Source organism: Scomber scombrus, chromosome 16, assembly GCF_963691925.1.
Source record: "Scomber scombrus chromosome 16, fScoSco1.1, whole genome shotgun sequence".
NCBI classification, from domain to species: domain Eukaryota; kingdom Metazoa; phylum Chordata; class Actinopteri; order Scombriformes; family Scombridae; genus Scomber; species Scomber scombrus.
Genome location: NC_084985.1, coordinates 12279276 through 12305346, shown reverse-complemented (window position 1 = coordinate 12305346; position 26071 = coordinate 12279276). Strand labels below are relative to the sequence as shown.

At 39.0% G+C, this 26071-nt stretch overlaps 5 protein-coding genes across 5 annotated transcripts; 3 read left to right on the top strand and 2 right to left on the bottom strand.

Annotated features, from left to right (window-relative positions):
• Positions 1-642: 642 nt before the first annotated feature.
• Positions 643-5744, bottom strand: bloc1s4 (biogenesis of lysosomal organelles complex-1, subunit 4, cappuccino). Its single transcript, XM_062436182.1, has 5 exons — positions 5415-5744; positions 3022-3093; positions 2640-2741; positions 1205-1339; positions 643-1013 (listed from the first exon to the last, which is right to left on the bottom strand). Exons 1-5 carry the CDS (start codon positions 5742-5744, stop codon positions 915-917), a joined length of 738 nt encoding a protein of 245 aa, XP_062292166.1. The 3' UTR covers positions 643-914.
• Positions 5745-9334: 3590 nt separating this feature from the next.
• On the top strand, positions 9335-11713 carry si:dkey-266f7.9 (uncharacterized protein LOC100006223 homolog). The gene is made up of 4 exons (XM_062436315.1): positions 9335-9372; positions 9638-10208; positions 10888-11185; positions 11685-11713. The coding sequence occupies exons 1-4, from the start codon at positions 9335-9337 to the stop codon at positions 11711-11713; spliced, it is 936 nt and encodes a 311-aa protein (XP_062292299.1).
• A 1846-nt stretch (positions 11714-13559) lies between these two features.
• Positions 13560-16192, top strand: LOC133996638 (transmembrane protein 272-like). Its single transcript, XM_062436240.1, has 5 exons — positions 13560-13613; positions 13720-13779; positions 13878-13928; positions 14050-14241; positions 15097-16192. Exons 2-5 carry the CDS (start codon positions 13737-13739, stop codon positions 15360-15362), a joined length of 552 nt encoding a protein of 183 aa, XP_062292224.1. The 5' UTR covers positions 13560-13613; positions 13720-13736; the 3' UTR covers positions 15363-16192.
• Positions 16193-16924: 732 nt separating this feature from the next.
• Positions 16925-20350, top strand: mrpl9 (mitochondrial ribosomal protein L9). Its single transcript, XM_062436254.1, has 7 exons — positions 16925-17149; positions 18297-18456; positions 18596-18720; positions 18823-18876; positions 19114-19215; positions 19368-19451; positions 19769-20350. The coding sequence occupies exons 1-7, from the start codon at positions 17069-17071 to the stop codon at positions 20087-20089; spliced, it is 927 nt and encodes a 308-aa protein (XP_062292238.1). The 5' UTR covers positions 16925-17068; the 3' UTR covers positions 20090-20350.
• A 761-nt stretch (positions 20351-21111) lies between these two features.
• prcc (proline rich mitotic checkpoint control factor) lies at positions 21112-25999 on the bottom strand. The gene is made up of 7 exons (XM_062436253.1): positions 25214-25999; positions 25072-25119; positions 24141-24626; positions 23834-23926; positions 23498-23644; positions 22919-22984; positions 21112-21893 (listed from the first exon to the last, which is right to left on the bottom strand). Exons 1-7 carry the CDS (start codon positions 25520-25522, stop codon positions 21807-21809), a joined length of 1236 nt encoding a protein of 411 aa, XP_062292237.1. The 5' UTR covers positions 25523-25999; the 3' UTR covers positions 21112-21806.
• Between the last annotated feature and the right edge of the window lie 72 nt (positions 26000-26071).

The following is a 26071-nucleotide window of genomic DNA, read 5'->3' as shown; positions in this document are numbered from 1 at the left end:
TGAAACATATTTATTTCTAACTATTTTTTTTGGCAAATAATGAATCAAATAATGAATCATAGCTGTGACCATTATTGTTTTAACTTGGTTTGAAGGGCAAGAGCTACATTACATATCTAAGGTCCAGTTGTCTCCCAGGTTCCTCCGAGCATTGTTAAAAACTCAAATCACAGCTTCACCAAACTTTGATATATCAAACAGTCTGACTTGTGAAACTAACACAACTCCTCTAAACTGTGCTTTTTTTGTTTTGTTTTTAAAAGAATGTGCCTTCAAATATGTAGCCAGTAACATCAGGCTAGAAATTACATTGAATATTTGGAAATGGAAGACTTGAAATGCTTAATTGGATAAGACCAATATTGCTTGGGGTGACTGATTAGACATTAGAAATACAGATTAATCGATAACAGCGTGCAGGTTTTTACAAACACCAGTAACAGGAATGTAATTTATAAAAAAAAAAAAAGCTGGATTGATCGTCATGTCATACATCTGAAGATCTTTACTACTCCTCCTATTGTACCTTCTTCTCAGTGTCCTATTGGCAAGTGGGATGATTTTGACCATCTGACTCGTTACAAATCTAACATCTTTACATTGTTTTCTTCACAATTAGTGAAAACAAGATGGACAGAAATAACCAGTTAGGCACTTTAAAAAAAAATGAAATATCATTTTGCTACAGTTCAGTGCTTGTTGCTGCCAGAAGTACGACACTCAAAAAACGCAGAACGTCTTCACGCACTTGACTTCCAGTGACTTGTTCAGAAAGGCTACTATTGCTTTGTTGAGGCCACTGCACCAATAGATCCTCTTTGCAATGGATGGCAGTAAAAGTTGTCTCCACAGTTTCACCCAACAGGCCTCTGAGGTTAGAACCAAGTTATCTGTTACATGTTGTCATATGTTTGTCACTGCTCGGGCTGCGATGTGAAATAATCATCTGTCCGGAACACGCTGGGGATCTCTTGACGCTGATGTGGTGCTGGTCTTCTTGGGCTGGCCGGTTTCTATGAGTAAAAAATACGTAAATTAAAAATCTTAAAAAGGTGCAATACATGACATTCAGCTTCACTGGATGTCAGCAAACAATTGGAAGTGAAAAAAAAACAATTAAACCCTTAATTCACTGGCCATGGTTGTTAAAACACATGAAATTAATGCACCAAAAAAAGTGACAAACATATAAAGGAGCTCTCACATTTAAGAAGCCTGGGACACTCATTGTGCGCAGTATCTTCTTGAAAGCACCCGGTAGTGTTCCTAGTTCTCCCTCTGCCTGCGTGACCTGCTCCTCCATGGCACTGACATTGGCTCCCACCATCTTTACAAAATCCTGCAAGCAAGTCAAGTTAAATGTATAAAGCCTGAAGCAACAAATGTTCCTCTTCAACCTGTGCAGAATAAGAAACCTTCAATCCACAGATCAACCAATAAAACTTCACACAAATATAAAACAAAAAGGTTTATTAAGACCAGCTAGGCATTCATTCATTGCCAAGACTGTGCCTAACGCAATCTCTGAAGGTTTTAATAACTTTTATTATTTCCACCAGGCATAAGAGGGGAACATGTGTTTGGTTTTGTGGGTGTGTCTGCAGCTAATCTCAGACAGTACTGGACTCATCAGCCTTATAGTTTTTGTGCACATTTATAACTGTGTGCTTAACAACCTCTCGTAGTTATGGTGATTCACAATTTCTAAAAAGCCTATTTTGCAACATGACTCGTTATGATACTATCGTAAAGCTTAGACTTTCACCTTTTCAGCAGTCGTCGCCATTTTATGATATGATTTATGACAAAGCAAAAAGCAGTTATGGCAATCAGCACGACTAAAATAAGGTTTACTTAGTGGCTCAAAAACTGATATCACCAGAAAAGTTTGGTCTTATCTTGAACTGGATCCTTTGCTGATTCATTCCATACCTGATAATGTTATGATCCACTAAAGTTAGGCACGATACAAGATGAATAAATCCCTGTTTCTGTTATCTTCACAACTATGTTGACTGTTCACACCTGACAGAGATCTGCAGTTGGCTGAGTGCACTCTTCTAGTTTTATTTTTATTTTTTTTAATGGTAGAAAAGAAAACTCTTCAAGTGAGAAGGCATGTACCAATCGACTACATTTATTATAACAAGGTCAGTTTTCTAACACAATTCTCTTGGTCTTCTGTGACAAAGGAGTAAATAGAGAAAAATGATATCACTGGAAAATTTTGGTAGCAAATATTTGTGAATGTAAACAAGACATGCCTTTAGATGAAGAATGAAAATGAAAAGAACAACTATGTGAAAGTAACTGTTTTCACTCTGTGACCAACCATTAGTTCATCAGTGTGTGAAATATTATTAGGATCTGAAAACAGGAACATGTTGCACCCTAAAACCAATGTTTATTTCCTTTAGTGCACAAAGAAAAAAGGAAATAGTCTGTCAGTGCTCTATCAGATGAATTTATTATCAATTTTTTATTATGTTATATAATGATTTCAGAATCCTTGTTGGCGTATTTTTCGGTCTGCTTTGATCCCAGGATGTTATTCACTGGAGCGCATGTGCATTCAAACTGACTGAGGACAAAAATATTTGATATAAAACCAAGTAAAAATCCCTTCATCCATCACTTACCTCTAACTTATCAATTCTTCTGTATATTTGTCTCATTTCATCCGACTTCTGTTGGATTTGAGGTAGGTTTTCATTCACTATCTGGGAAGTATCATTACGAATCTGGAGACGAAACACAAAGGGATGTAAGAGAGAAATATGCATGTAATTCAGTAAACATGAGAATCTGTATAGATTAATTGATTAGCTGTTTGGTCCATAAAATGTTAGAACATGGTTTCCCAAAGCCCAGGATGCAACCTAAAATGTCCTTTTGTGTCCCAACCAACAATAGTTGGTTGGGACACAATAGTTGCAACTACTTAACTAATCGACTAATCGTTGCAGCTCTCATACCATACATTCATAATTTGTTACGGTTTCATAGCGTGACCTAACTTACCATATCCAGCATCCCAACAAACTCGTCTACTCTCGTCAGCATTTCTTCCAAGCTTTTCTCTAAGCACAGGATCTAGAAGAAAAGGTCGCAAAATGTTATACACAGAAAAAGAAACACACACAAAGTAAAGCTACTGACCCGTCAAGTCATTTTAAATAGCCCAATATTACAGATTTGCCTCAAAGGGCTTCAACAAATCAAATGAGCGAACCTAAAACTTCCATGCACTTCAGAGTTAGTCCCACACACCAGCTCCAGCTGAAAGTGAATCATATGCCTTTAAATTGTGTCAGTAAGAACCACAGGACCCAAATACAGTGGCCTTTGTCCTCCTACAGAGTCAACTAGCTCACTCAGCTTCTTCATAAATTGTCTTGTATCACGCATATCCAGTTAATGTCAGTCAGTCAGTCTATCACAAGTGAAAATCAATACCTACAAACACATACGAGAGCTGTTTTGAGGGTCTCTGTGGGCTCAGACCATTTATGTTTATGATATTGCATCTAATGGGTTTTATTCAGCACCTCAGATTTGTAATGGAGGCTAGACTGAGAGCCACACATGCTTGCGGAGATAAATCTGAAAACAGGGCAAAAGAAAACGTTACATATCTGTTTTCACAGGCTGAATAATAGCAATGCTTATGACTAGATATCTTCTTAGATTTTGGATATCATAATATGGCATAAGTGTTGTCTTTTCCTAGTTTTAAAGGCTGAATTACAGTGAATTGATGTAGTTTTCTGAACTTACCAAACTGTTCTTGCTGTTTTATTATTAGCCTTCACCAATTTACTGTAGTTATTATATGCACATTACTGATGATTATTTATCAAACATCTGATTGTGTAAATAAGTGAAAGCACATCACAATATCAATATGGGAACGGGACACACACCAGAAACTATGAATTAATTGAATTCATAGAAAATGTGCAATATCATGATATGCATCGTTATCGAGATTTGAATTGACCTATGATAACATAAGATAAAATAAGATAAGATATATCTTTATTGATCCCCCTTGGGAGAAAGTCAAATTGTCACAGCAGTACAGTGGAAATGAGTAGCAGCGTAAGGGTGAAAGTGTACTGAAAGTAGAATTAACAATAAAAAAGGACAAAATATGATAAATAAAATACTATATAAAGTAAACTGGATCTTTGTGTAAATACATCTGCAATATTTAAATGTGCAATATGCAGAAATTCCTGAGATTATATACATGTGAAATGTTCCTTAGATTTACATACAAAATACAGATAAAAATAAATGTACCATGTGCAGAAAATCTGAGGTATATACTACATGTGCAATGTTCCTGGGGTTTACATAGTAAGACAAAGTAAATACACTCGTGCATACAGTGAGTGTTGTATGGTTTGAGTCTTAATCCTAATCCTAGTAATGCGGTCATTCCTCAGGTTTTAAGAAAAGTGACCACATCACACATATCCTTGCTGCCCTTCACTGGTTACCTGTGAGTTTGAAAATTGATTTCAAGATTTTACTGCAGGGTTTTCAAAACATTGAATGGTCAGTATCCTTCCTATATTTGTGAATTGCTAAGTCTTTATGAGCCTGACCGCCGATTGAGATCTTCCAGCTTGGCCCCACTGATGGTTCCTACATCTCGACATGTTACTAGAGGGGACCGGGCCTTTGCTGTTCGGGCCCCTCAGCTGTGCCTGGAGATCTAAGGCAGGCAAACCCAGTGTCACCTTTTAAATTTCTTCTTAACCCTTACATACTGTTCATACTCTGACTGATAATTAGTCTCTACACCAATTCACATTCATAAATTCTCTTATTTATAGAAGAAAAAAAAAGACATTTTTGTATATTCGGGGTCACATTAGGGAAAAGTCCACCTAGAAGAAATGTGTATATTGTGTTTTTACCAGCTCTCAAATGTTAAAAATGAGTTAACTTTGACCGTAAAACGGTATGTAAGGGTTAAGAGTCATTTTTATGGTATTTTTTTTTCTTATCTTTCTTATTTACTTTGGATCTTTTACTTGCATTTAAAATGTTTATTGTGAAGCACATTTTGTTTTGAAGGGTGCATTATAATTGTTATTATTATTATTATTATTAGTGAGTGGAGTGGGAGGTACTGGGGGGTGTGGTGTTGTATCAGGATGTCAGATTTTGGTTAGATCTTATTTTGGACTGTTAAACTTGACTTTACTGACATAAAACAGTAAACCTAAATAATGTGCAGTCAATGTCAAGACCCGCAGTGTTTGTTTTACTGGAACTCTTGTTAGCTAATTACCATAATAATAATAATAATATTACATCTTATCTGTATCGCACTCTGAGCTTATCGCAGTAATATAAACGTGAGCTACCTTGATAAATCTCACAGCAACTACAACACAAACCTCTTCTCCAGCTGTCGCCCTGATGTAGGAGGAGTAGCTGAGGGCGGTGTGTCTCAGCACCTCGTCGTCCTGCTCCGGGTCGTGCTCCTCTGCTGTCCCGGGCTCTGCTGCTTGGTGGAGGCTGGGGCTTTGGCTGGGGCTTTGTGGGATGACATTAGCCGCTGCGCCAAAGCTGGGGCTCTGCGACACGGATCCGCTGCTCAGGATGTCGCTGACCATGGACAGACTGCTGGCACTCTGCGACACGATGCCACTGTCTCTGCTGATCTCTGCGCTGGACTCCTCCAGGGGGGACAGGAGGCCCACCCTGTCGATCCGGTGATGGTCCATGTCGCCTGATGTTTGATGGACTGCCGTGTTTTGTCCTGTCAAATGACTGGATCACGTGTGTACTGCTGCCAACGGTGGCTCGCGAGGGTCAAAAACAGCGCGTCACACAATAAAGCGATTAAAAAAATACTTTGTGGCTTTTTTTCCCTTTTTTTTTTAATAACAGTTACACGTACAATTGAAGACTTTGCAATAACGCATTATTTATTTCTAAACCCACAGAAACATTAAATACTTTTAGCATAAAAGTGAGCTTTATAAACAAAAGCAATAGCACTTGCAAACAAATTACAAACAGAAAAAACACAAACTAATGTTGTTATCTAGTGATTTTTGGGCATTACAAAAAAGTTGGGCTTCTCTTCCAGCAGTATATGACTTATGACAAAGCAAAAGGAATTTATGGCAATCCGCTCAGCTGGCTAACTTTGTGGCCTATTTTTGACTATTACATGTACAATTGAAGACCTCGCAAAAAACACAACATCTATTTCTAAACCCACAGAAACATCAAATACTTTTAGCATATAAACGACACTTGCAAACAAGTTAGTTTCAAAACAGAACAGGCACAAGCCTATGTTGCTATCTAATGATTTTTTGGGGGAAAAGTAATTGCATGTCATGATTACAATAAAAAGTTGGCCTTCTCTTCCAGTAAGTCTTATGAAAAAGGAAAAGCATATATGGCAATCACCTTTGCTAACAACAAAACTTGCCTAGTCTGTTGTAGGACACTTTGTGGGCTTTGCTGTGGCTCAGAAACTGATATCCATATAAAATTTTGGTCTCATCTTGAACCGGAGCATCTGCCAATTAATTCCATAACCTCATATATTATGATCTACTAAAGTTAGGCATGATACAAGATGAATAAACCCCTGTATCTGTTATCTTCACCACCATCTGGACTGTACACATTTGATGGAGATCTGCAGTTGGCTGATATTTTTACAAAAAAAAGTTGTCCTTCTCTTCCAGCAGCAGCAAAGCCTAAAACAATGTACAGCTCCTCTCAGTAGACTCCATTAATTTGGTGTACATTTCTTAAACTTACATATTCTCTCTTCCTTTAAACATATTGTTCTTCCGAGTGCTCATCGAAACACGAAGAACCCATCCTAACACCTCCAGCATGGGGGTGTCAGGATGACACGGGGGTGTCAGGATGATACCTGAAAATTGGAAAAATGTGTAAAATAGGTTATGGGGTGCATGTTTCCATATAGTCAAACCTTCCTGTTGGATAGGCCTACTTGTTATTTTTAGTGCTGGGTGTTTCTGTTAACTTGTCCACCTACTGTAATTTCATTAGAACTGTGGGCCTTCTCAAGTCACATTTTCTGCATTTTATTATACTTGAAAGTAATTTATTCTCAAAATAGTCTGTTGTATGCAGAAATATTCTTAAAAACCATATTATATTTACTTCTTATGTCACTACCGTGCAAGTTCTCTTTATTGTTTGTTTTCTTTATATTTAACCTATTAACACTGTGCTATCTTTGGCTTTTACTCACTGATAAGATACATTGTGGGAAAACACTCAGCTGCGGTTGATGTACATGGAAAAACTCCACAGTACCTTTGTCACTACAAGAAACTGGATTAAATCGGTCAAATGATATTTGGAGGGAGGGAGTGAGTGAGTGCCTGAAAAATTGGTAAGATGAGAAATGTGGGGGTGTTACTACAGAAATGGGCAAGATTGGGGAAAAATGGGTAAGGAGTTGGGGGTGGGGTGTTTGAGAGTATGAAGAGATGGGTACAGGTAGTAAGGGGGCCTCCATCCCTCCAGTGAATGCCCAGATGGCAGCACTTACTGCGGCTGGTCCTGGTTTGTTTCCTGGTGAAACAGTGTTACTGTTTTATCAGTTTTTCGGGTAAACCTACTCACACATTTTAACATTTTACCAATCTTTCCAGGACCTTACCCATTTTCCTACGAATCCCCCCCACACCTTATGTAATTTACCGCCCACAAACACACACACACACACGCACACACACACACACACACACACACACACACACACACACACACACACACACACACACACACACACACACACACACACACACACACACACACACACACACACACACACACACACACACACACACAGAGTTACCCATTGTTTCTATTCAAGCACCAGATATAAACATGATTTGACCTCTCTGTACACTTAAGGACTTACTTTCATCATTACAGAGTTAAAAGTTAAAAATTAAACCCACCTTTTGGATACTTGATGTTCTCGGTCCTGGGTGTTTCTGTTATTTTGTCCATCTACTGTGATTTGATTAAAACAGAAATGCATACAACAGACTATATCATATAATAGGTATTATATTGACCTCTTATGTCACAATGTGTTATTGTTTCTTTCTTCTTTTTTTTTTATGTAAGTTTACTCTGTCACTGCTGTGCTATCTTTGGCTTTTTTTCCACTGATAAGAAACACTTTGGGAAAACACTCAGCTGTTGTTGATGCATATAGAAAAACTCCCCAAAGCTATTCTCACAACAAGAAACTATTTCAAATCATAAAGTCAATCTACTGACCAGATCTCTGCATTTTACATTTCTTGACTTGATTTTTCCATGTGTTTCTGAACCACACTAAGTGATGAATGTGATCAGATGAATACAATTCACACACCCTCCCACCCTAACACCCACACACACACACACCCCTCCAGTCCCACCCCAGCGCTCCAGCATAGAGCTCAGCTGCTGCTCTTTGCTGTTTCCCACAATAAAATCCCAGGTCCACACACTGACTCTGTCATTTCGGCTCTGACCATCCACTCCGCTCTTTCTGTCCCTCTTTCCGTTAGTTGTACCCAGGCAACCAGACCGGACAGAGGACAAACACCTGCTGGTTTCAGGTATGAACTGGAGCTGGGAATGAGAGCAGCACATCAACACATCAGCAGGTTTCACACTGCAGCACTGGATAGTTTGGTTCAGTTTTGGGATTATAAAGGTTAAGCCTGCCATTGAAATGGCCTGGAGGGGTGAGCTGGGGTCAACCTCGACTGGACCAGGATCAAATTGTGTCCACTGGTTGTTTTTGCTTCATTAGCTGACGTGAATTTAGGAGGGGGACGTGTTTTTTGTTTAATTTTTTAAGTTATGTGTAAGTGCATGTTAGCTTGCTGATGAAATAAAGTTGAGTTGAACTAAGATGACTGAACAATATTTACTGCATGTGTCCCTAGAATGACTCAAATTTAGAAAAGTTACATTTTTATTATCTCTACCAGCAACAAGCAAGTGAGATTTACCATTTATATCCTGATTAAAATAAATGTAGAATTTGCTTTTTTATCATTAACAAGTGAGGATGGATTGCTCGCTCTGCTCTGTTAAGTAACTTCATTTATTAATAGATCTATTGATTCGTTGTTGCTCAGGCTAATAGGATGATCATCATCCTGACCTGTTTGTTATCCACTTTGATTACATGTAAATAATAGTTGACCTCAGTTTGTATTTTTGTCATCTTTACTTCCATATTGTAGACCCTGTCGTCAGAAGTGAATAGTCAGATATGATGAGAGACATCGGACGAGAGCCAGTGAAAATGAAGAGCATGTTATTGCAGTTAATGGTGCTTGTGGGGTGAGTATTAAAAACGTGACTGATAACACATCATCTGTTATAGGCTGAGTATAGGTTGAAAATCACACCAGCATTTGTATTTTTTTAATATTGTGTAAGAGATATAATTGAGAAACTCAACAGTTAATTTAAAATGTGAGTGCTTGACTTAAAAATAACTATAAACTATAAAATACTTATGAGAACCTGGAAAGCAGCTGTTGTTTAAACACTGACATATTTTATAGATAATCAACATTTCTGACACATCTGTCTTATGTTTTAGAGTCACTGGTTTAAGTTATGGTGCCACTCAGAGACCTGACTATGATGACACATCAACCCCGGAGTTCCTCAACCCCTCCTGGATGGCTAAAATCCCTGATGATCAGCCGCTGTCTGAGGTCACCATGCCCGGGACCCACAACACCATGGCCCTGTACGGCGGCATCTATGCTGAGTGCCAGTCCTGGAGCCTGGCGTCCCAGCTCCGTTCCGGTGTCCGCTTCCTGGACATCCGTGTGCGTCACGTCAAGGGGAACCTCACTATCCACCATGGGGTGTCCTACCAGCGGGCTCACTTTGGCCAAGTCCTGGAGGGTGTGGTGAACTTCCTGCGCGAGTATCCAACGGAGACTGTGCTGATGCGTCTCAGGGAGGAGTTCAGTGAGACCTATGACATCTACGGTGCCGTGGTAGACTACATCCACCGCTACGCCAATTGGGACCTGCTGTGGCACAGTCGACTGGTGCCCACCATGGGAGAGGCCCGAGGGAAACTCATCATCATGCAAGAGTTTTCTGGGCCAGACTTGGGGATGCGCTATGGCTCCCTGGACATAGCCGACGACTGGAGGGTATGACAAGAAGTTATGACTCTAATCTCTCTTTTTTTTAATTGAGGTTCTGATATTAAACAAAAACAATATATCCATCTACTCTGAAATACATACAGAACCACACATTTTTTATTTTAATAACATTTCATTTCAAAAACACAAGAAAAAACACTGTCACAGTCACTTCATGAAAATCAAGTTAATAAAGTCTTCAGGATCCACTACATCCATCACTGATTTGCACATCTTGATGAATCTGTTGATATTGTAGGATATGAGTTGATTTCTCCAAAGGTGGTAGCCTATTCTTAACACCTTCGTAAATTTAAGGACAGTCTTTCTTTCATTACGGTTATTTTTTGCCCTCCACTTGCCACAGCCATTATTAGGCTATATTTGAAGGAGCAATAACTCCAAATCATATCCATTCAAGGTTGTGATCTTTTATATACACATATACAACATTTTCATTTCAAGAGCAATTTCCAATATCTGAACTACAAAATTATGTACAACGCACCCTGTATGATATTTTAAATTCAGTCAAGCAAGTACAGTTAAGAACAATGAGGCTTTCCTATAATTAATGCTCATATTGTTGTCATCATCTGCATGTAGTCTTATATCAGTCTGCCATTGTCTTCTGATGTAATCTGTAGGATAACTTGACCTGAAATGTTTTTGCCGCTCCTGGTAGGTTCCCACGCTTCTGCACCTGGAGCAGAAATGGCAGAGTGTGTATGACCACCTGGAGGCCGCACCGACTGGAAACAAGGACCAGATCTTTCTCACCTACAGCAGTGGAGCCGGTGTGTTCGCGTACCCCAGAGCCGTGGCTCAGCGCATCAACACACAACTGTACAACTACCTGAAGGCCAAAACAGACCTGAACCAGCGTTTTGGAATCATATGCATGGACTTCCCCTCTGCTCCTATTATTCAAATGATCATTGACTTCCAGCTAAAAGACGAGACAAAGAGAGAACAGGTTCCTAGCAAGGCAACTTTGAAACATACGATTTCTTTACTGAGAAGGAAGATGATGAAAAATCTTACTGTTAATGCCTGAGCCAAAATCAAGCATGTGTACTTGATGTGAGGGAAAGGTAGATGGATCAATGACAGTACAATCAATGAGACATCGCTGTGAACACTAAATACAGCTTCTGCTTAGGTTCGATAATCAACAAACATAATTAAATTACACCTCATATAAAATTTCTCATTGTGTAACTCAATAAAAACATTGGGAACCAAATAAATGTCACAAAAAATCAGTAATGACAAAATGTGGAGTTTTGTAATTTTTTTTTTTTAACACATTTTACAAATATACTGGACATCACCTGTCCTGTAAAAATCAAGACAGAATAAGCCGCCAAATAAATAACAACAATTAGCTTCCCACCCAAGGAAATGAATATCAATCCAACACCTATCAGAGAGCTCCAAACACATGTTTTGTGGTTCTGTGTCTCTTTGCGTGTCCATCAGGATTTGCATGTGAGCCAGGATCAATGTGAACAGTCACGATTCATTGTTACATGGTGGCAGTGCTGCTGCAGGACCGCAGGGCATCAGGTTGTGTTGGCATTAAAATCCTGCACTGGCCTGTTGAGGTGTGAGGCGATGGCATGTGTGAGTGTGTAAACCTTTGTATCACAATACCACTGCAACTATCACGCTACTGTTTTACTAAGACTAGCAGGAAACAGCCACATTAAGAGCTTTTTTCTACTTTGCATGGATTCCTGTTGCTTTTAAAAATATTTTAATTTATTTTAGCTCACTTTTTCCATCACTTGTATCCTTTTTAAAGAGGCACATTAAGATCGGTTTACGCATCATGTAGATTCTGTGATTGTGTCTTGGGGAAAAAATCCTGGTTACATCATCTGGGCGTTCTCAGCTTGGGCTCAACACTTAACAGAAGTGTGTGTTACTAACTGGTTCGGAGGAGTTTGAAAGAAGTGGATATTTGCAATGAAGGAAGGCTCTGATAAGATGCTATCAAGCTGCAACTTTGGAAGTGAAGAATCCATTGTTATAGGAGCTTGACACTCACTAGGGACTGAAACTCAGTAAATATGGGTTTTTTGCATTGATTTTGACTGCTACTTCATTATTTATTTTGCAAGGCCCCAAACTTTATGGAAGTGCAATACTGAATTGCTATAAGAGGTCACCACTGGGTCGCAGTATTGAGCCATCAGACAGTTTTCATTTACACTGCTTCAAACTGAAACTCTTTGAAGCAAGCAGTGAATGGGCCATCAGGGTTACCATATTAGTTCAAATAATTTTCATCTACTAAGCTTCAAATATAGATAAATGATTCTTCAACTCTTTGAATTATTACGACCCAAATATGGAGGATGCAGCAGTCAGTATGAGCTGGAAAAATGTCTCTTTAATAAAGATTCCACTAAAGGCAAAACAGAACTAGACTGAGCAGAGCAGAACAAAGGATCCAACAATATTGAACTGAAAACCAGGACTTAAATAAAAAACTGAAGTAATGCAACAACAAGGAACAGGTGGCAAGATTCAAAAGCAGACAGGGAGCTGATTGGCTGTTGAAGACACAGGGAGCAGAGTAGGGATAACAAGGATAATGCAGAGCAGGTGATGAAGGGAAACGCAGAACAGAGACACAGGAGGAAAACCCAGAGCAGCAGACAACCAAGACACCAGAAAACACAATTCTCATCATAATAAATTCATATACATAAACCAGGCCAAGAATACAAGTAGTACAACTTAAACACACTGGCACACCACAACTTGCAAACTCTTATCTACAATCTGATAATGATGGTGCATAGGGGCCGCAAACACAAATCACTCAAATCTACAGAAACAAATGCCAAACAAAATTTTTTCTTGATAATGTGTTGAAGATGAGTTACAAATAGTCCAGCCATTGAACAAACACCTTAATGCAAATACAAACAATGTGTTGAATGAGCTGCCTGATGTATAAACTACAACATCCTACTAAGTGCATCAAACTAATCAAACTAGTGTGAAAGCAAACTTCAGTATCAACTCCAAAGGGCTTGCTGCCACTCAGCCCAATTCAACAAACAGGGGAAATGTCAGTGGGCATCTGGTGCATGTGGAGCCAGACTGGGACAGGACCAGGACAATGATCTTGTATTTTCTTCACATTTCACATTCTAACTGCTTCTCTGACTTCAACAGAAAACATTTAAGGACACTCATTAATGTCATTATATCATTACTTCCTCTTGCTTAGACCAGATAGCCTTGATTGTGACACAGTTGTTGAAATGCTTCAACCGGAAATCACAAAACATCCTGCCAAAACCAGGATGTTAAAAAAAACTGACGCCTGATTAACGCAGAGTCACAACAGGGTTCAACACTCACTAAGTGGATCCTGGAAGACAAATAAGGCAGGTAGGTGTCTCCATTCAGAGCTGGACAGGTATAGTATAACACTCCCACTGTAGTTCCTCTTCTTACTGATGCTTTATTATGTTGACTCTTTCTTTCTCTGCTGTAGATAAAACATCTCCAAAGATGGAGGGCAGGACTCAAAGTGCCACAGCAACTTCATCACTTGGTTAGATGTCTTTTCTCCAACACATTCATGTCTTCTTTCTGCCTTATTTTATGTCTTTTACTTTTATACTAATCCTCAACTTTCTTCCTTTCTTGTAGTTGTGGGAAATATTATATGGTGGATGGTTATGATTGCAGCCATTGGTGTGGGTAGGTTAACTTTTTTGTTTAAGTACTACAAATAACATCAATCATGTAATATTTTGTAGATTTTTTCATAATTTCTTATCATGAAGATGCATTACATTCATGGTGTTGTTCTGCATTGTAGGGGCCACACATATAAAAAGCTGTCCTGTGCAGCCGTTCATCCCCATCTACCTGTCAGTGCTTGGAGCGGCCAGCATCATCTCTCTGATTCTAACCTACTCCCAGAGAATCAGTGAGAGCGGTATCATCTACATCCTGATCTCAATCTGCATGAGCTTTCTGCACATCTTCACCTTCTGCTGGATTATTGCAGGTGGGAGAAGGGCCACGATAAATCCATTCAGACTCCACATTAAGGCCAATTTCAGATGCTTGTACTTTATTTACGTCTCGTGCTACTTTAACAATACAATTTAGACAATAATATTGCATTGGCAGCTTTATCTACAACCTATTTTACAGATTAAGATTTTATATGAGTTAAACTCCCCAAAAGTATATAAAGTAGTTAAAATTAGCTCTCCTCAACCAATTGCAACACTAAAATGCTACTTAGACATTGATGCATCAGTGATAAAAAAAAACACAATAACATGAAAATAATATAACACCCATTTTCACTTCATGATTGTAATACATCCTCCACTGCTGGTATAAGGGTTGCTTTTAATATTGTTTGTGGATTGTCCATTTGTGTTTAGGTACAGTTCAGTGTGCGTCTGATGGTTGTATGGTCCCTGAAATCCTCAAATTTTAAGTAGAAGTCAAGTTTAAAGTTTGGACAGAAAAGAGTCCTTATAGTTTAACTCTCAAAAACTCAACTACTTAATCTGCTTCATTAGGACTGTGTGGGGGTGTCATGGTCAGATTATAATGATAATAACCAAACAACCACCTACTGTCATCAGATTAAAATGTTGCGAAATCATGATTGGTACAGAGAAGCATGTGATATCATCATGCATTTTAACGCTTCAAACCACGTGAGAAAAACATGAATGCAGAAATGTCTCATGATACATTACAGAAACTGCTCCAATTGTTTGTTCATGCAGGATTTATAGTAAAAAGCTTGTTGATAAAAAATATGTTTGCAGTGTCATTACATTTATTTCATTGTGAAGTTCCAGCTCTAATTTACTGCTTTGTCTCTGTCTGTCCTCTGTAGGCTCTTACTGGGTTTACACTGAATATCCTCCCAGCTACACACCTGCAACAGCTCGGTACTGCCAGAAGACGACCTTTCAGTTTGCGTTTGTTCTCACCACGCTAGTGTGGGTCATGATGGCTCTGTCATTCTGCTGTGGTGGGTGCTACATTGTATTTGCCTGCTGCTGCGGGACTTTAAGTGCAAGACACAGGTTGTCACCCAACCGCAATACTTTCTATGGTGGGACAGATGGAGCTCAAGGAGGCGCTGCTGGTGATGTGTGATTTGAATCCTGGTTCATGTCTTCATATGTTGAAGGAGTTAAGCTTTTCAAAGGTTTTGACAAGAGTGAAATGTTTTAAAAGGGATGATACTGATTCTATTCTGCTTCTCCTAGTGAAGATTAGTTTTTGGGTTTGTTTTTTTTTGTTTTAAAGTAGACTAGGTGTAAAAGCTTAAAGCTGCTGCAGGAAAAGGATCTAAACAGCAGTTCTCTTTCTACAATCTCAATGTAAATGCTTGAAGAGAGCTTCACTTTTTTACAAGTTTCTTTTTTGTTACAACACTTGAGGTGACATCTTGTGGTAGCACCTCTCGGCTTATTTTAACAATTGTAACTGAGGGTAGGCCAGTGTAGTGCAATTTACAACACTTTTACTCAATAGGACTGTGCATCTCACACTTCCTGAATGTTGACACCAAAACCAATCAGTTAACAGTCAAGCCAAATGAAGATAAGGTGTTGAAGATCATTTAGATACAATCAATATTGACTCAGAACTGAGATGTAGGATTGTAAATCGGTACAGTTTACACATTAATATATTCTACTCTTTGTGTGTGTCTACTGTTTTATTGCAGTGGAACAATGTTGAATGTTTGCTTTATTTAAGATGTTGCACTAAAAAATGAATTGTGCATTGTTGCTTGAACATAAACGTTGATAATTGCTTGCATAATTTGATTATGTAAGTATAAGGAAACAATATATTCTGTTAGTTTAATGTTTTCAATGACTTGTTTTGTTGCCAGTGCTGAGACAGTTAAATGAGATGAACATGATGTTGGCTGGATGTAAGGACTTGAATAAATGCTCATTGCATGATCCATTTAACATTCGTATAGGACTCACATTTGTTACATCTGCTGTAGAACCATCTTGTTAAGTGTTTAATGTTGAGATGATAAATAATGCATTTCTTATTATGTCTACTGTATGCAGCAACATTTATATATATTTTATATTTTTGTCAGTTTTAATCTTGAACCCAGAAGGACTGCTGCACCATTAGCTCATGAGTATTCTTATAATTAAAAATAATAAATAAAATGAAGAAAAGCAAAACAGAAGCAGAAGATAATGACGTTGTCTTTTATTGTAACAACAACCTTAATAAACTTTGATGATGAATTACCTCTACATGATGCAAAGTACTTATCAAAGGGACATTGACTTTTAAATAGCCTAAACAGATAGATAGATAGATAGATAGATAGATAGATAGATAGATAGATAGATAGATAGATAGATAGATAGATAGATAGATAGATAGATAGATAGATAGATAGATAGATAGATAGATAGATAGATAGATAGATAGATAGATAGATAAAGGGAATGCTATAAAATCTACACAATTATATAATAGAATATAAAATTCTAAAAAGGGTGGACATTCTCATTAACTTATCCATCCGGAGCTGAATACTGTTAGTTTTGATGAGGATAATCTGTAGATGTTTTTACATTTTTATTTATAAGGCGGACACTTTTTTCATTCAGGCTTTTGTCTGGGACTACTATTTCAGGCTGTGACGTCACACAGCAGTCGTCGGACCCCGCCGTGACTGGAGCATGTCAGCTTTGACTTTAAATACTGCAGTCAGGGTGATTTTTGGGGATAAACTGGTGATTTCAGAGGGTGTTTGAGGCTCTTTCTGGTGACTTTTAGTGTGAAGCGGATGTTTTGAGGCGCTGAGCGGAGTCAACATGTGGAGCTCAGCCCGTCGTGTCCTTCAGGAGCTTCTCAGCCAGCCTGCTGTCAGGAGCTTCTCTGTCACTTCTGCTCAGGTCAGTGAGCCTTTTCACTTCATTTTAATAATAACATAAACTTATCCTGACGCTAAATACTTCATAAAGCTGCAGTTCGGTCTAAAGTAAATGGATGAGCATCTACTAAACATTTTATACACCTAAACAACATCAACAAGACTGTTTCTGTCTCTAGAAAAATGACTTTGGAAAAAAAGATGATTTAACTAATGCAGTTTTTACTTGCATTAGTTTGTTCCTTTCCTATTTTTCATTATGTTTGTTTCATTTGGATTCAGATAATAATAATATATTTATTTAGAATAGCACCTTTCACAAAAATAAAACTTGTAAAGTGCTTCACAGAATACAAAAAGACCATGCAAAAAACAAACAGGCAAACATTACAAAACAAAGACAATGAAAAAATACAATAAATAAGGCAGAAGCAAAGAAAAATAATAAAAACTAAATTAAAAACATAAAAGACTAAAACAAATATATATATATATAAGAGCAAAAAAAGACAGGCAAACAGAGGACATACAACAGAAACAAGCACCAAATCAATTTAAGGTTAGAGAAAGGACAATTTAAACAGGTGAGTCTTAAGTTGGTTTAAAAAAAAAAAAACCCAAACATGAACAGATGCTGCAGATCGTAAACCTAAAGGTAAAGCGCTCCATAGTGTTGGAGCCACTACTTCAAAAGCCCGATCACCTTTTGTTTGCAGGCGGGAACGAGGGACAACCAGTAGATCCCGGTCAGCAGGCCTCAAGAAACTTAAAATAACTTCTGACCCATGCCTCTTCAAATTAAGCTGAAACTTGTGAATAACAAATGTTTCTCTCATTTGTCTCTTAACACAACCCTTAGTAATCTTTGAGAAAAACTTTCTGAGCATCTGAAAATCTACTTTATTTTGCACCTGTCTTTGCTGTAAGATTTCAGTAAATGAACAGTAAGCGGGAACATATATAGAGGTCAGTCTAAGCAAACATACTGATCTACCTCATTACATCCTCACCTGTGTTTTTACCAGAAAATCATAACAGAAATGAAAACAGTTGTACTCTCAAACAAAAGATAGTGAATATTTGTACATGTTCATTTGTGTAAGGTGTTTTTTACATGAACATTGTGGCAGTTTCTTAAGAGTTTCTCTGTGCATTTGATGTTTCTACAGAACACAGTTATTGTGGAGCGCTGGTGGCAGGTCCCCTTGTCTAAAGTAGGCTCCCCACCGAGGCTTCACCCTCGAAGACACAGAATCTACAAGCTGGTTGAAAACACCAGCCATGCTTGCAAGGAGAAGATGGAGCTCATCCTAACCCAGACTGTCCCAAGTGAGTGTGTCCAGCTCTCATGATAGATCAATTAAACCTCAGATTCATGATTTCTTAGCTGTTGCAGAGTGTTAAAAAATATCTAAAACTCTTCTTTACACTGGTTAAACTCTTTACATTTGTTTGTTTGTTCTGACAGAGCTTGGAGGGCGAGGAGATACCGTGTTTGTCACAAAGGCTGTTGGCAGAAATAAGCTGCTGGCTCAAGGCCTCGCTGTGTATCCATCACCAGAGAACAAACTGATGTTTGCTGAGGAGTTAAGAGTGTGTATTGCACTTGAACATTTTCACTTATTTCCCTCCACATATTCAGTAGTAGTGTCTCAGTTATTGATCCACTGATCATTGTCATCTTTTTACTCACAGCTTTTGCGTGAGGGGAGGCCAGAGGACAGAATCCAAACCCGCACTGGACAACTGGTAAGTCTTCTGCTGCATTCAGTTGGGGTGTAGTTTTTTCGACTTTGGTTTGTTCTTGAGATTTTAAGTCGTAATGTTGAAACAACATGGACGCTACAAAGCAGTGTCGTATTTTGTCCCAGACTTGACGTGTTATCAAGGCTGACGCTAATAAATAACTTTTCTAACTAGTCTAGGTAACTATGTCTGTATATATCTGTCAGCGTTTTTTAACAAAGGTTTCCTGGTGTTTTACAGACAGTCGCGTTCATTAAACGTTCCGAGTTGAAGATCAACAAAATGCCGTCTGATGAATTCAAGCTCACTAAAGAAGTCGTCTGCAGACAGCTTCTCAAGAAGGTACGGTCGCTTTTGGTTCAGTGTACTTATGTTTATTCTTTTCCTTATTTTTGCTTAATTAGATTTAATCTTCAAAGCAAAACACTGAAAATTGTCAACGTTAAGTTAATTGTTTAATTGGCTTCAATGTGATTTCTTTTGTTTTCCCTTAGTGGGGTCTTGTTGTGCCACTTCATGCGTTGAAACTTCCATTTGAGCCAATCACAGACCTGGGTGACTACTGGTGTGAAATTACGGTAAGATAACATGAACTCATGTTTTTTCAGAGTATCACATATAATTTTACTCTACAAGTACAACACAGATGCTTTTTTTGTTGTTTGTAGAAAATTGATTCTGACTTACTAGCACTACTAGATCTTATTGCATATGACTGCTGTATGTTGAAAACTAAATCCTTATGATGATAATCATAAAGAACTCTCTGGAGAACATTTCCATGTCACATTTGACTTAAGTTAAGCTATTGTCTATTGTTTTACATTAATGTCAAAAGCTCACATAACAAAAGTAAGTCTGACTGTTGTTGACTAATTTCCACGTTATCTTCCAGGTTAATGGAGTGGACACGGTTCGCTTCCCTGTGTCACTGGTGCCGTATGAAGACCCCTCCGCAAATCATCAGCGGCTGTTGAAGGCACAAAGTCGGCAGGAGGCAGCCGCAGATGTTGCAGAAGCTGCTGATGAGGACGAAGCTGTTGTGAAAGCAGTTTCTGAGGTTGCAGCAGAAGCTGAGGCTGGTAAAGACTCTGTGAGTCAAGTTAGTGAAGCTTCAGCCTCAACAGGAGCTGCTGACGCCGAGCAAGCAGCAGCAACGACAAAGACGAGTCCAGAAACAACAGCACCACCAAGTGACAGCCCGAAGAAAGATTAAGGACTGAAAATGAAGATGTCTATAGAAGAACAGCAGCTTGTATTTACCTACAATACACATTTCAACGCTTTGTTTTTTTAAATTGTTTTGTCAATCCAACACAATCTCTGTCCAGTCAGTTTGTGATCAGTGTTCTTCTAGTGGATGTGGCCAATACAATAATGTATCTAGCCATAAGAAAACATTAAAACTGAGGTTTAATCCAATACTGTAAATGTGCAGTGTTTTAGTACTGTGGAAAATAAAAGGTTATGTTGCCTCTCAGTGGGTTGACCTCCTGTTAATGTAAGCTGTGTGAGGCAGCAGGTTGGACCTTGTAAAGGTTTTACATTAAAACATCCAAGGATGTGTTATGTTGAACTGTAGATATCCCACATACGAACTCATGACAAAATTTCCCAAAATAGTGGATCAGGAAGAAATAGTTAAAGCTGACATTTAGCCACTTAAAAGGTACAGTGTGTAGGTTTTAGTGGCATCTAGTGATGAGGTTGCAGATTGCCTCCCCATTCATGGATGTAGGAGAACCTAGGGTGACTGCAAAGCTCATAAAAAATGCAAAAGACTGCAGTAGAAACATGTCAGTGCAACATGGAGGCTCTGTGGAGGACCATCTCCCTATGTAGATATAAAGATCTCATTGTAAGATAATGACAACACGAAACAACAATTCTTATTTTCAAGTCATCAAACTAATTAAAACATACATTATGAATATATTCAATTTCTGTCGTGTCTGTTCTGCTAGATGCCACTACATCTTACACACTGCACCTTTAATATAAAAACCTGATTTGTTAATTTGGTGAGTTTTCAAAGGGTTAAATAATGTGCTTCCAGTTTCATGTTAAAAGCAGATGGTTCTCCTCCCTCAGTGTAGTTTAAGAACCAGCTGAAACTGAAATGCATGTTTGGTTATTTAATTAAATGATTTAGGACAGATGGCAGATGTGCTTTCACAGCTGTTGAGTTTAACATGAACATAAAAAGCAAACCTTTAAAAAGATAACCACATGAACAACTTTCCTCCCTTTAAAGCTTCATGAGTCATTTTGAAACTGCAAGTTTGTGTTCCAACATCTTTACTTTTTTTTATTACAAAATTGTTGATTCAACATATAAATATGTAATGTGTCACAGCTGTCTAATGACCCAATTCGCATTTGCAATGCCAACATTTTACTGATATTTGTGATAATCGGAGAACCAAACCTGTTTATTTTGGTGAGTAGTTTCAGGGCAGAGTTGTTTCTATCTTCACCACAAAAGAGGAGTCACACATCGGTGTTTGCCATATGATCAGGAAGCATACATGTTTAAAGGAAACCGATTATGGCGGGCATCCCAGGGTCACATTACATCATCTCTGCCACTGAATGGACAGAGGTACCTTAAAGAAAGGTATAGAGCCTCTATAGAAAACAAGTGAAATGACAGTTTATTTACTGTAAAATACTATTTAAGGAGTTTAACAGTTGTGGATTTTCAGTAGAGGAGCAACACCTTATCAAACAAAAACTACTGAATATTAACAATTCAACACAAATACAGGATGGAGGGCAGGAGGGAAAATCTGTATTAATGTACAGTAAGTTTGCTTTCTTCCCCAAACGCAATATTTCTGTGTGTGTGTGTGAGTAGGGAATTCTGGAAAGCTCTACTCTAATTTCAGACGCAGGGTTTCCACATGCCACCAAGAGTCCACACAATATGACATTTAGAAACCATATTTGGCCTGGGTCTGCCGGCGGGTTAGCTTGTTATCTGCCCAGCTGTTCTTCAGCTCCAGCTCGCGTTCCTTTGCCTGAGAAAGAAGAAAATAAAATAAAATTCCTGGTGAGCTTGTTTTTTTTAAGGTGAAATGTCACATGAATATACACTAATATGAAGACCAATTATTTTCTAATAAAGAAATATTTTCAAGCAGAATCAGACCACCAGAGATATCAGGGGAAAACTTTAGTTTAGACGAGACTAAAGCCTGAGTAAACAGACAAATACATGCTTTGAATACCATCCGGCTCAACAATGCAAATAAATCCCCGCCCTGTGCGCTCATCCCAACTTTGAATACTGTCTGTGGTGTGTAAAAATAAAACCCATGTTGTGTGATAGAGCAACACCTAACATAATTGTTTGACTTGCCAAAAGCCGTTAAAGTTAAATCATTTACTACTGGTTTATTTGTTGTTTGAATTTGCTTCCTCAAAGCTTACTGTACAGCCCAGAGGCATATAGTAGCCAAACATTAGGGTTGAGTTCAGCTGTGTACAGACAAGCATGGTGGCCATTCAGCTGGATGTGTGCAGACATGAAACCAGGAACTCTTTACTCTCTCTTTCTTTTCTGAATTTATATAATCTGTGTCCGCTTTCATCATTCAAATTATAACTCTTTTTTTGTTTTGTTTGAAAATGCATGTAGACAGTGAATTATATTTTTGCCCATGTCAAATGTATAATGTTGCAGTTTAAGGACTATCCCGACTCATTTGGAAAGAGGCCCGTGGATCAACCTATTTATGACCTCAGGATTGACAGAAGAATACAACAGCTGAGTGACTATATGTTCTACTTTTTTTGGTTAAAGAAAGTTTGCTGCATATTGGCAAATGCTGACACATTGAAGCCTGCACAGACACATAAGTAGGAAATTATTTGGGTGATAGAATATGTTAAAAACAGGTTGACACTAATATCAGATGTAGTCCTTTAAAGGCCGTAATATACATAAAAATGTCCCCATAGACCCTTAAACACGTGAGCAGATGACACAATTTTAACAGTCATATAGTCACAGAAAGTGTAATGTGAGCTTTGAGTTTTTCACCTGGTGAATGAGATATGTGATCTGGTGCTTGCGTCGCTGTTGTCCTGTAGGTTGTTCTCCTTTTTTCTGCAGAAATGAAAGCAGAGGGGAAAAAGTATGAGTTACACATTTTAGAATACAGGAGTTGTTGCTTCTTTGGAAAAGACTTGTGAGCAATCATGACTTGTTCTGACCACTTATGCTTTCTGACGTGCATGAAATCATTTTTGTAACAGGCCTGTAAATGTCCAAGACCATCTGCATTTTTAATTTGGTGGAAACCTCAGGAGTCATTTCCTCATTCTTGAATATTCATGTTAGGAGAAAAAATGACTTGTCTACTGAGTCAGGCCATTAAATATTTTTAGATTCAACCACAGCAAGTATTTTATGGCTGGAGGTGTTTTAGTGTTCCCAGTCTGAACCAGTGGTAAATCAATAGTGAGAAAAAGCACACCGTATTCTCAACCTTTCCAAAAGTTGAGCAAAAACTTGAAAATAAACCTCAGCACTGCCTTACAGCCAACACTCTTAGGTCATACACCAGTTTTCAGTTTCAAAGAGGTATAAAGTAAAGAAAAAACAGATCTAGCAGGTCACCTTGCTGAACGACTGGCGGACTTGCTTCTCCTCTGTCATGTTCTTGGTCATCCACTGTTGGTTTCCACTCAGCTGATCGTCCCCTTTGATCTCCAGGAACTTCACCTCCTCTTTGCCCCTGTTCCTTTTCCCCTGCAGCCGCATAAACTGCAGCACGGAAAGAAAACGCTCATATAAAGTTAAAAAGCTTTTTCAACCCCATAATGAAATAGAACAGAAAAACAAAACTTTAATGACACAGCTGCAAAAATAGCAGGAATTAACATGCTTAAAAAATAACCTCATTATATGTCAACAGCATAGCGGGACTACACAAAGAAGCAGCACACTTCTTACCGCTTCATCATCAATCATGGCAGAGTGACCAGGCTCTTCAGCCTCTGCCGATCCAGCGTTAGGATCTTGGTAGTATGGCTCGTTATAGTATCCCTGTCCAAGGAGAAAATGTTTGGGATGTCATTTAAATTCATTTTCCATTCTCACTGATTTATCTGTTAAACATAATTTTGAACTGGACTGGCCTTTGTCAAGTTATACTTAACTAATTAGGGTTTTTTCTATGATTCAGACTGTGAAACATGTTCAAAACACTCTGTTTATTGTGATTACTTGATGCTAAAACCGATGTGTAAATCATGATTACCTCAGGGAAAGCCTCTGGGCCAGTCACTTGCTGCTGATACTGAGGATATTGACCTCCCCAGGCACCAGCTCCCTCGTGGCTCCCCCCAAAGTCGAGAGGAGCGTCTGACTGGCCGGGCTCATCGTCAGCTGCCAAAGGAAGAGGCTCAGTGGGGGCTCTTGGCTCAGGGTCTAAGCTCGGGATGACTGCTGAGAGAGGCTGGGAGCTCTCGCCTAGGGAGAAGTAATTCTGCGGGGATATGTCCTCCTCGTTGTCTTGGTCGTCTGTGGCTATTTGTCGAGCCAGCTGCAGGGCTGCTGACTTGGCTGCAGCTTTGATAGCGGAGGGAGACGCGCTAGAGCCGATCCCCTGGGTGGGCGCTCCAGGTTTGGGTACTCTGGGCTCTTGACGCTTTGTGAGTGCGTGAGGAATCAGGATTCTGTCCATCTCCTTCACTGTCATGTTTTTGGGTTGTGGTAGAAGGGAAGACAGACCTGAACCTGCACCCTGGAAAGGACAGGATGTAAGGGTGGAAAGGGGTAATATAAGTTTAGTTACATCCCTTTAATCTGATTCTACAGTATTCTTTGGTTTTGTGTCAGTGGATTTATTTCCCATTATTTATTTTGAATAGATTTACTGTAGGAATATAAAAACAATAAGAGGGATGTGGCAGAGCTGAATTTGCCTGCATTGGTACCACGAACTCTGCAACTCGAGTGTTTGCACACCAAACAATCAGGATTATAGTTAAACCCCTGTGTGTTTTGGTCACATTAAAACAATATATCACGTGTACACAATCCCCTAATGTGATTATGAGAAGGACAGACGTGACAGCTGAGCTATTTCTGTAGGATCAAGGATAGAGAGATGACACAACAGTTTATTCTGCCTACTGAGCATTTTTGAACCACTCACTGTAATCACCACAACGAGGAGATATTCTTACCTGAGGTTGTAGTTTCTTCCTTGCTGGTTCATCATCATCCGAGTCTGACTGAGGATTTAAACAAAACAGATTCATACATCACATCCTGACATCACAGCACTGAGAATATACTGTATTTAAGAAAACAGCTGAACTAACTCACGTCCTGCCTCTGGATCTGTGGCACAGTGATTCTAACAGGCTCTGTTCGCTTTTTCGGCTTAGGCAGGCTGGAGAATAAGCCTCCCTTGGACAGCTGAGGAACTGGGTCATCGTTTGACGTGCTGTCCCTCGCTGAACGGTTTGCTTTAGTCTCCTTTCTTGATGCATCGTCTCCTCCTACCGAGCTTGGCTTTTTGGGTGCAGGCAGGAGTGAGAAGAGCCCTCCTGAGCTCGGTTTGCTCTCCGGTGCTGCAGAGGAGGTTTCTTCTGAGTCACTTTCATCACTGCTGCCATAGGCGACTAAAGACATGATTGCTGATGTTACTATTAAAGGTTATTCCTCTGCAGTAACTCGGGACATGGATAACCACTTCCCCCCTTGGTTGGGTTGTGAGAAGCCCCCTACTCACGCTGGTTTTCCGACCTGACCTGACTTTTTTTTAAAGGTAACGTTATGATAATCTATCATCAATATAGCAACATAGACAATAAAATCCTCCCAGTAGGAGCAGCAGTATCTCTCTGAGGGCCTCGCAGTGAGCTCTTTCAATGAGAGGACTGTCCCAACTTCAGCTATCGTTAGCTAGGCCGCCGCAGAAACCAATGTTAGCTTATTACCCTCCTCCTGCTTTGTCAAATTAAATCCACCTCAGGTTATTTCACACAATGTTGCATCGCTTCGCATAGCAGCTGTTTTAACACCATATAAACTGGGATTTTTGTGCAGTGTCCCGTCAATAAAAGGAGCTAGTTTAGTCCATCGACTGCATCAAAACATTCGCGTCCATCGTTGATTGGAAAAAAAAGGACTACTGCGCAGAAAGCTGCGCAGCTTTTCCTTCTTCTTCTGTGGATTATT

Coding starts and splice junctions, on each gene's coding strand:
- si:dkey-266f7.9 (XM_062436315.1), top strand. CDS start 9,335: ATGAAGAGCATGTTATTGCAGTTAATGGTGCTTGTGGG. Junction 9,373..9,637: donor CAGTTAATGGTGCTTGTGGG/GTGAGTATTAAA, acceptor CTTATGTTTTAG/AGTCACTGGTTTAAGTTATG. Junction 10,209..10,887: donor ACATAGCCGACGACTGGAGG/GTATGACAAGAA, acceptor CGCTCCTGGTAG/GTTCCCACGCTTCTGCACCT.
- prcc (XM_062436253.1), bottom strand. CDS start 25,522: ATGTCTTTAGTCGCCTATGGCAGCAGTGATGAAAGTGACTCAGAAGAA. Junction 23,645..23,833: donor CCATGATTGATGATGAAGCG/GTAAGAAGTGTG, acceptor TCCGTGCTGCAG/TTTATGCGGCTGCAGGGGAA. Junction 22,985..23,497: donor TCCGCCAGTCGTTCAGCAAG/GTGACCTGCTAG, acceptor TCATTTCTGCAG/AAAAAAGGAGAACAACCTAC.
- mrpl9 (XM_062436254.1), top strand. CDS start 17,069: ATGTGGAGCTCAGCCCGTCGTGTCCTTCAGGAGCTTCTCAGCCAGCCT. Junction 18,457..18,595: donor CCTAACCCAGACTGTCCCAA/GTGAGTGTGTCC, acceptor TTGTTCTGACAG/AGCTTGGAGGGCGAGGAGAT. Junction 19,216..19,367: donor GCAGACAGCTTCTCAAGAAG/GTACGGTCGCTT, acceptor GTTTTCCCTTAG/TGGGGTCTTGTTGTGCCACT.
- bloc1s4 (XM_062436182.1), bottom strand. CDS start 5,744: ATGGACCATCACCGGATCGACAGGGTGGGCCTCCTGTCCCCCCTGGAG. Junction 2,742..3,021: donor TTGTTGGGATGCTGGATATG/GTAAGTTAGGTC, acceptor TTTCGTCTCCAG/ATTCGTAATGATACTTCCCA. Junction 1,014..1,204: donor GTGTCCCAGGCTTCTTAAAT/GTGAGAGCTCCT, acceptor TTTTACTCATAG/AAACCGGCCAGCCCAAGAAG.
- LOC133996638 (XM_062436240.1), top strand. CDS start 13,737: ATGGAGGGCAGGACTCAAAGTGCCACAGCAACTTCATCACTTG. Junction 13,780..13,877: donor CACAGCAACTTCATCACTTG/GTTAGATGTCTT, acceptor CCTTTCTTGTAG/TTGTGGGAAATATTATATGG. Junction 14,242..15,096: donor CTTCTGCTGGATTATTGCAG/GTGGGAGAAGGG, acceptor TGTCCTCTGTAG/GCTCTTACTGGGTTTACACT.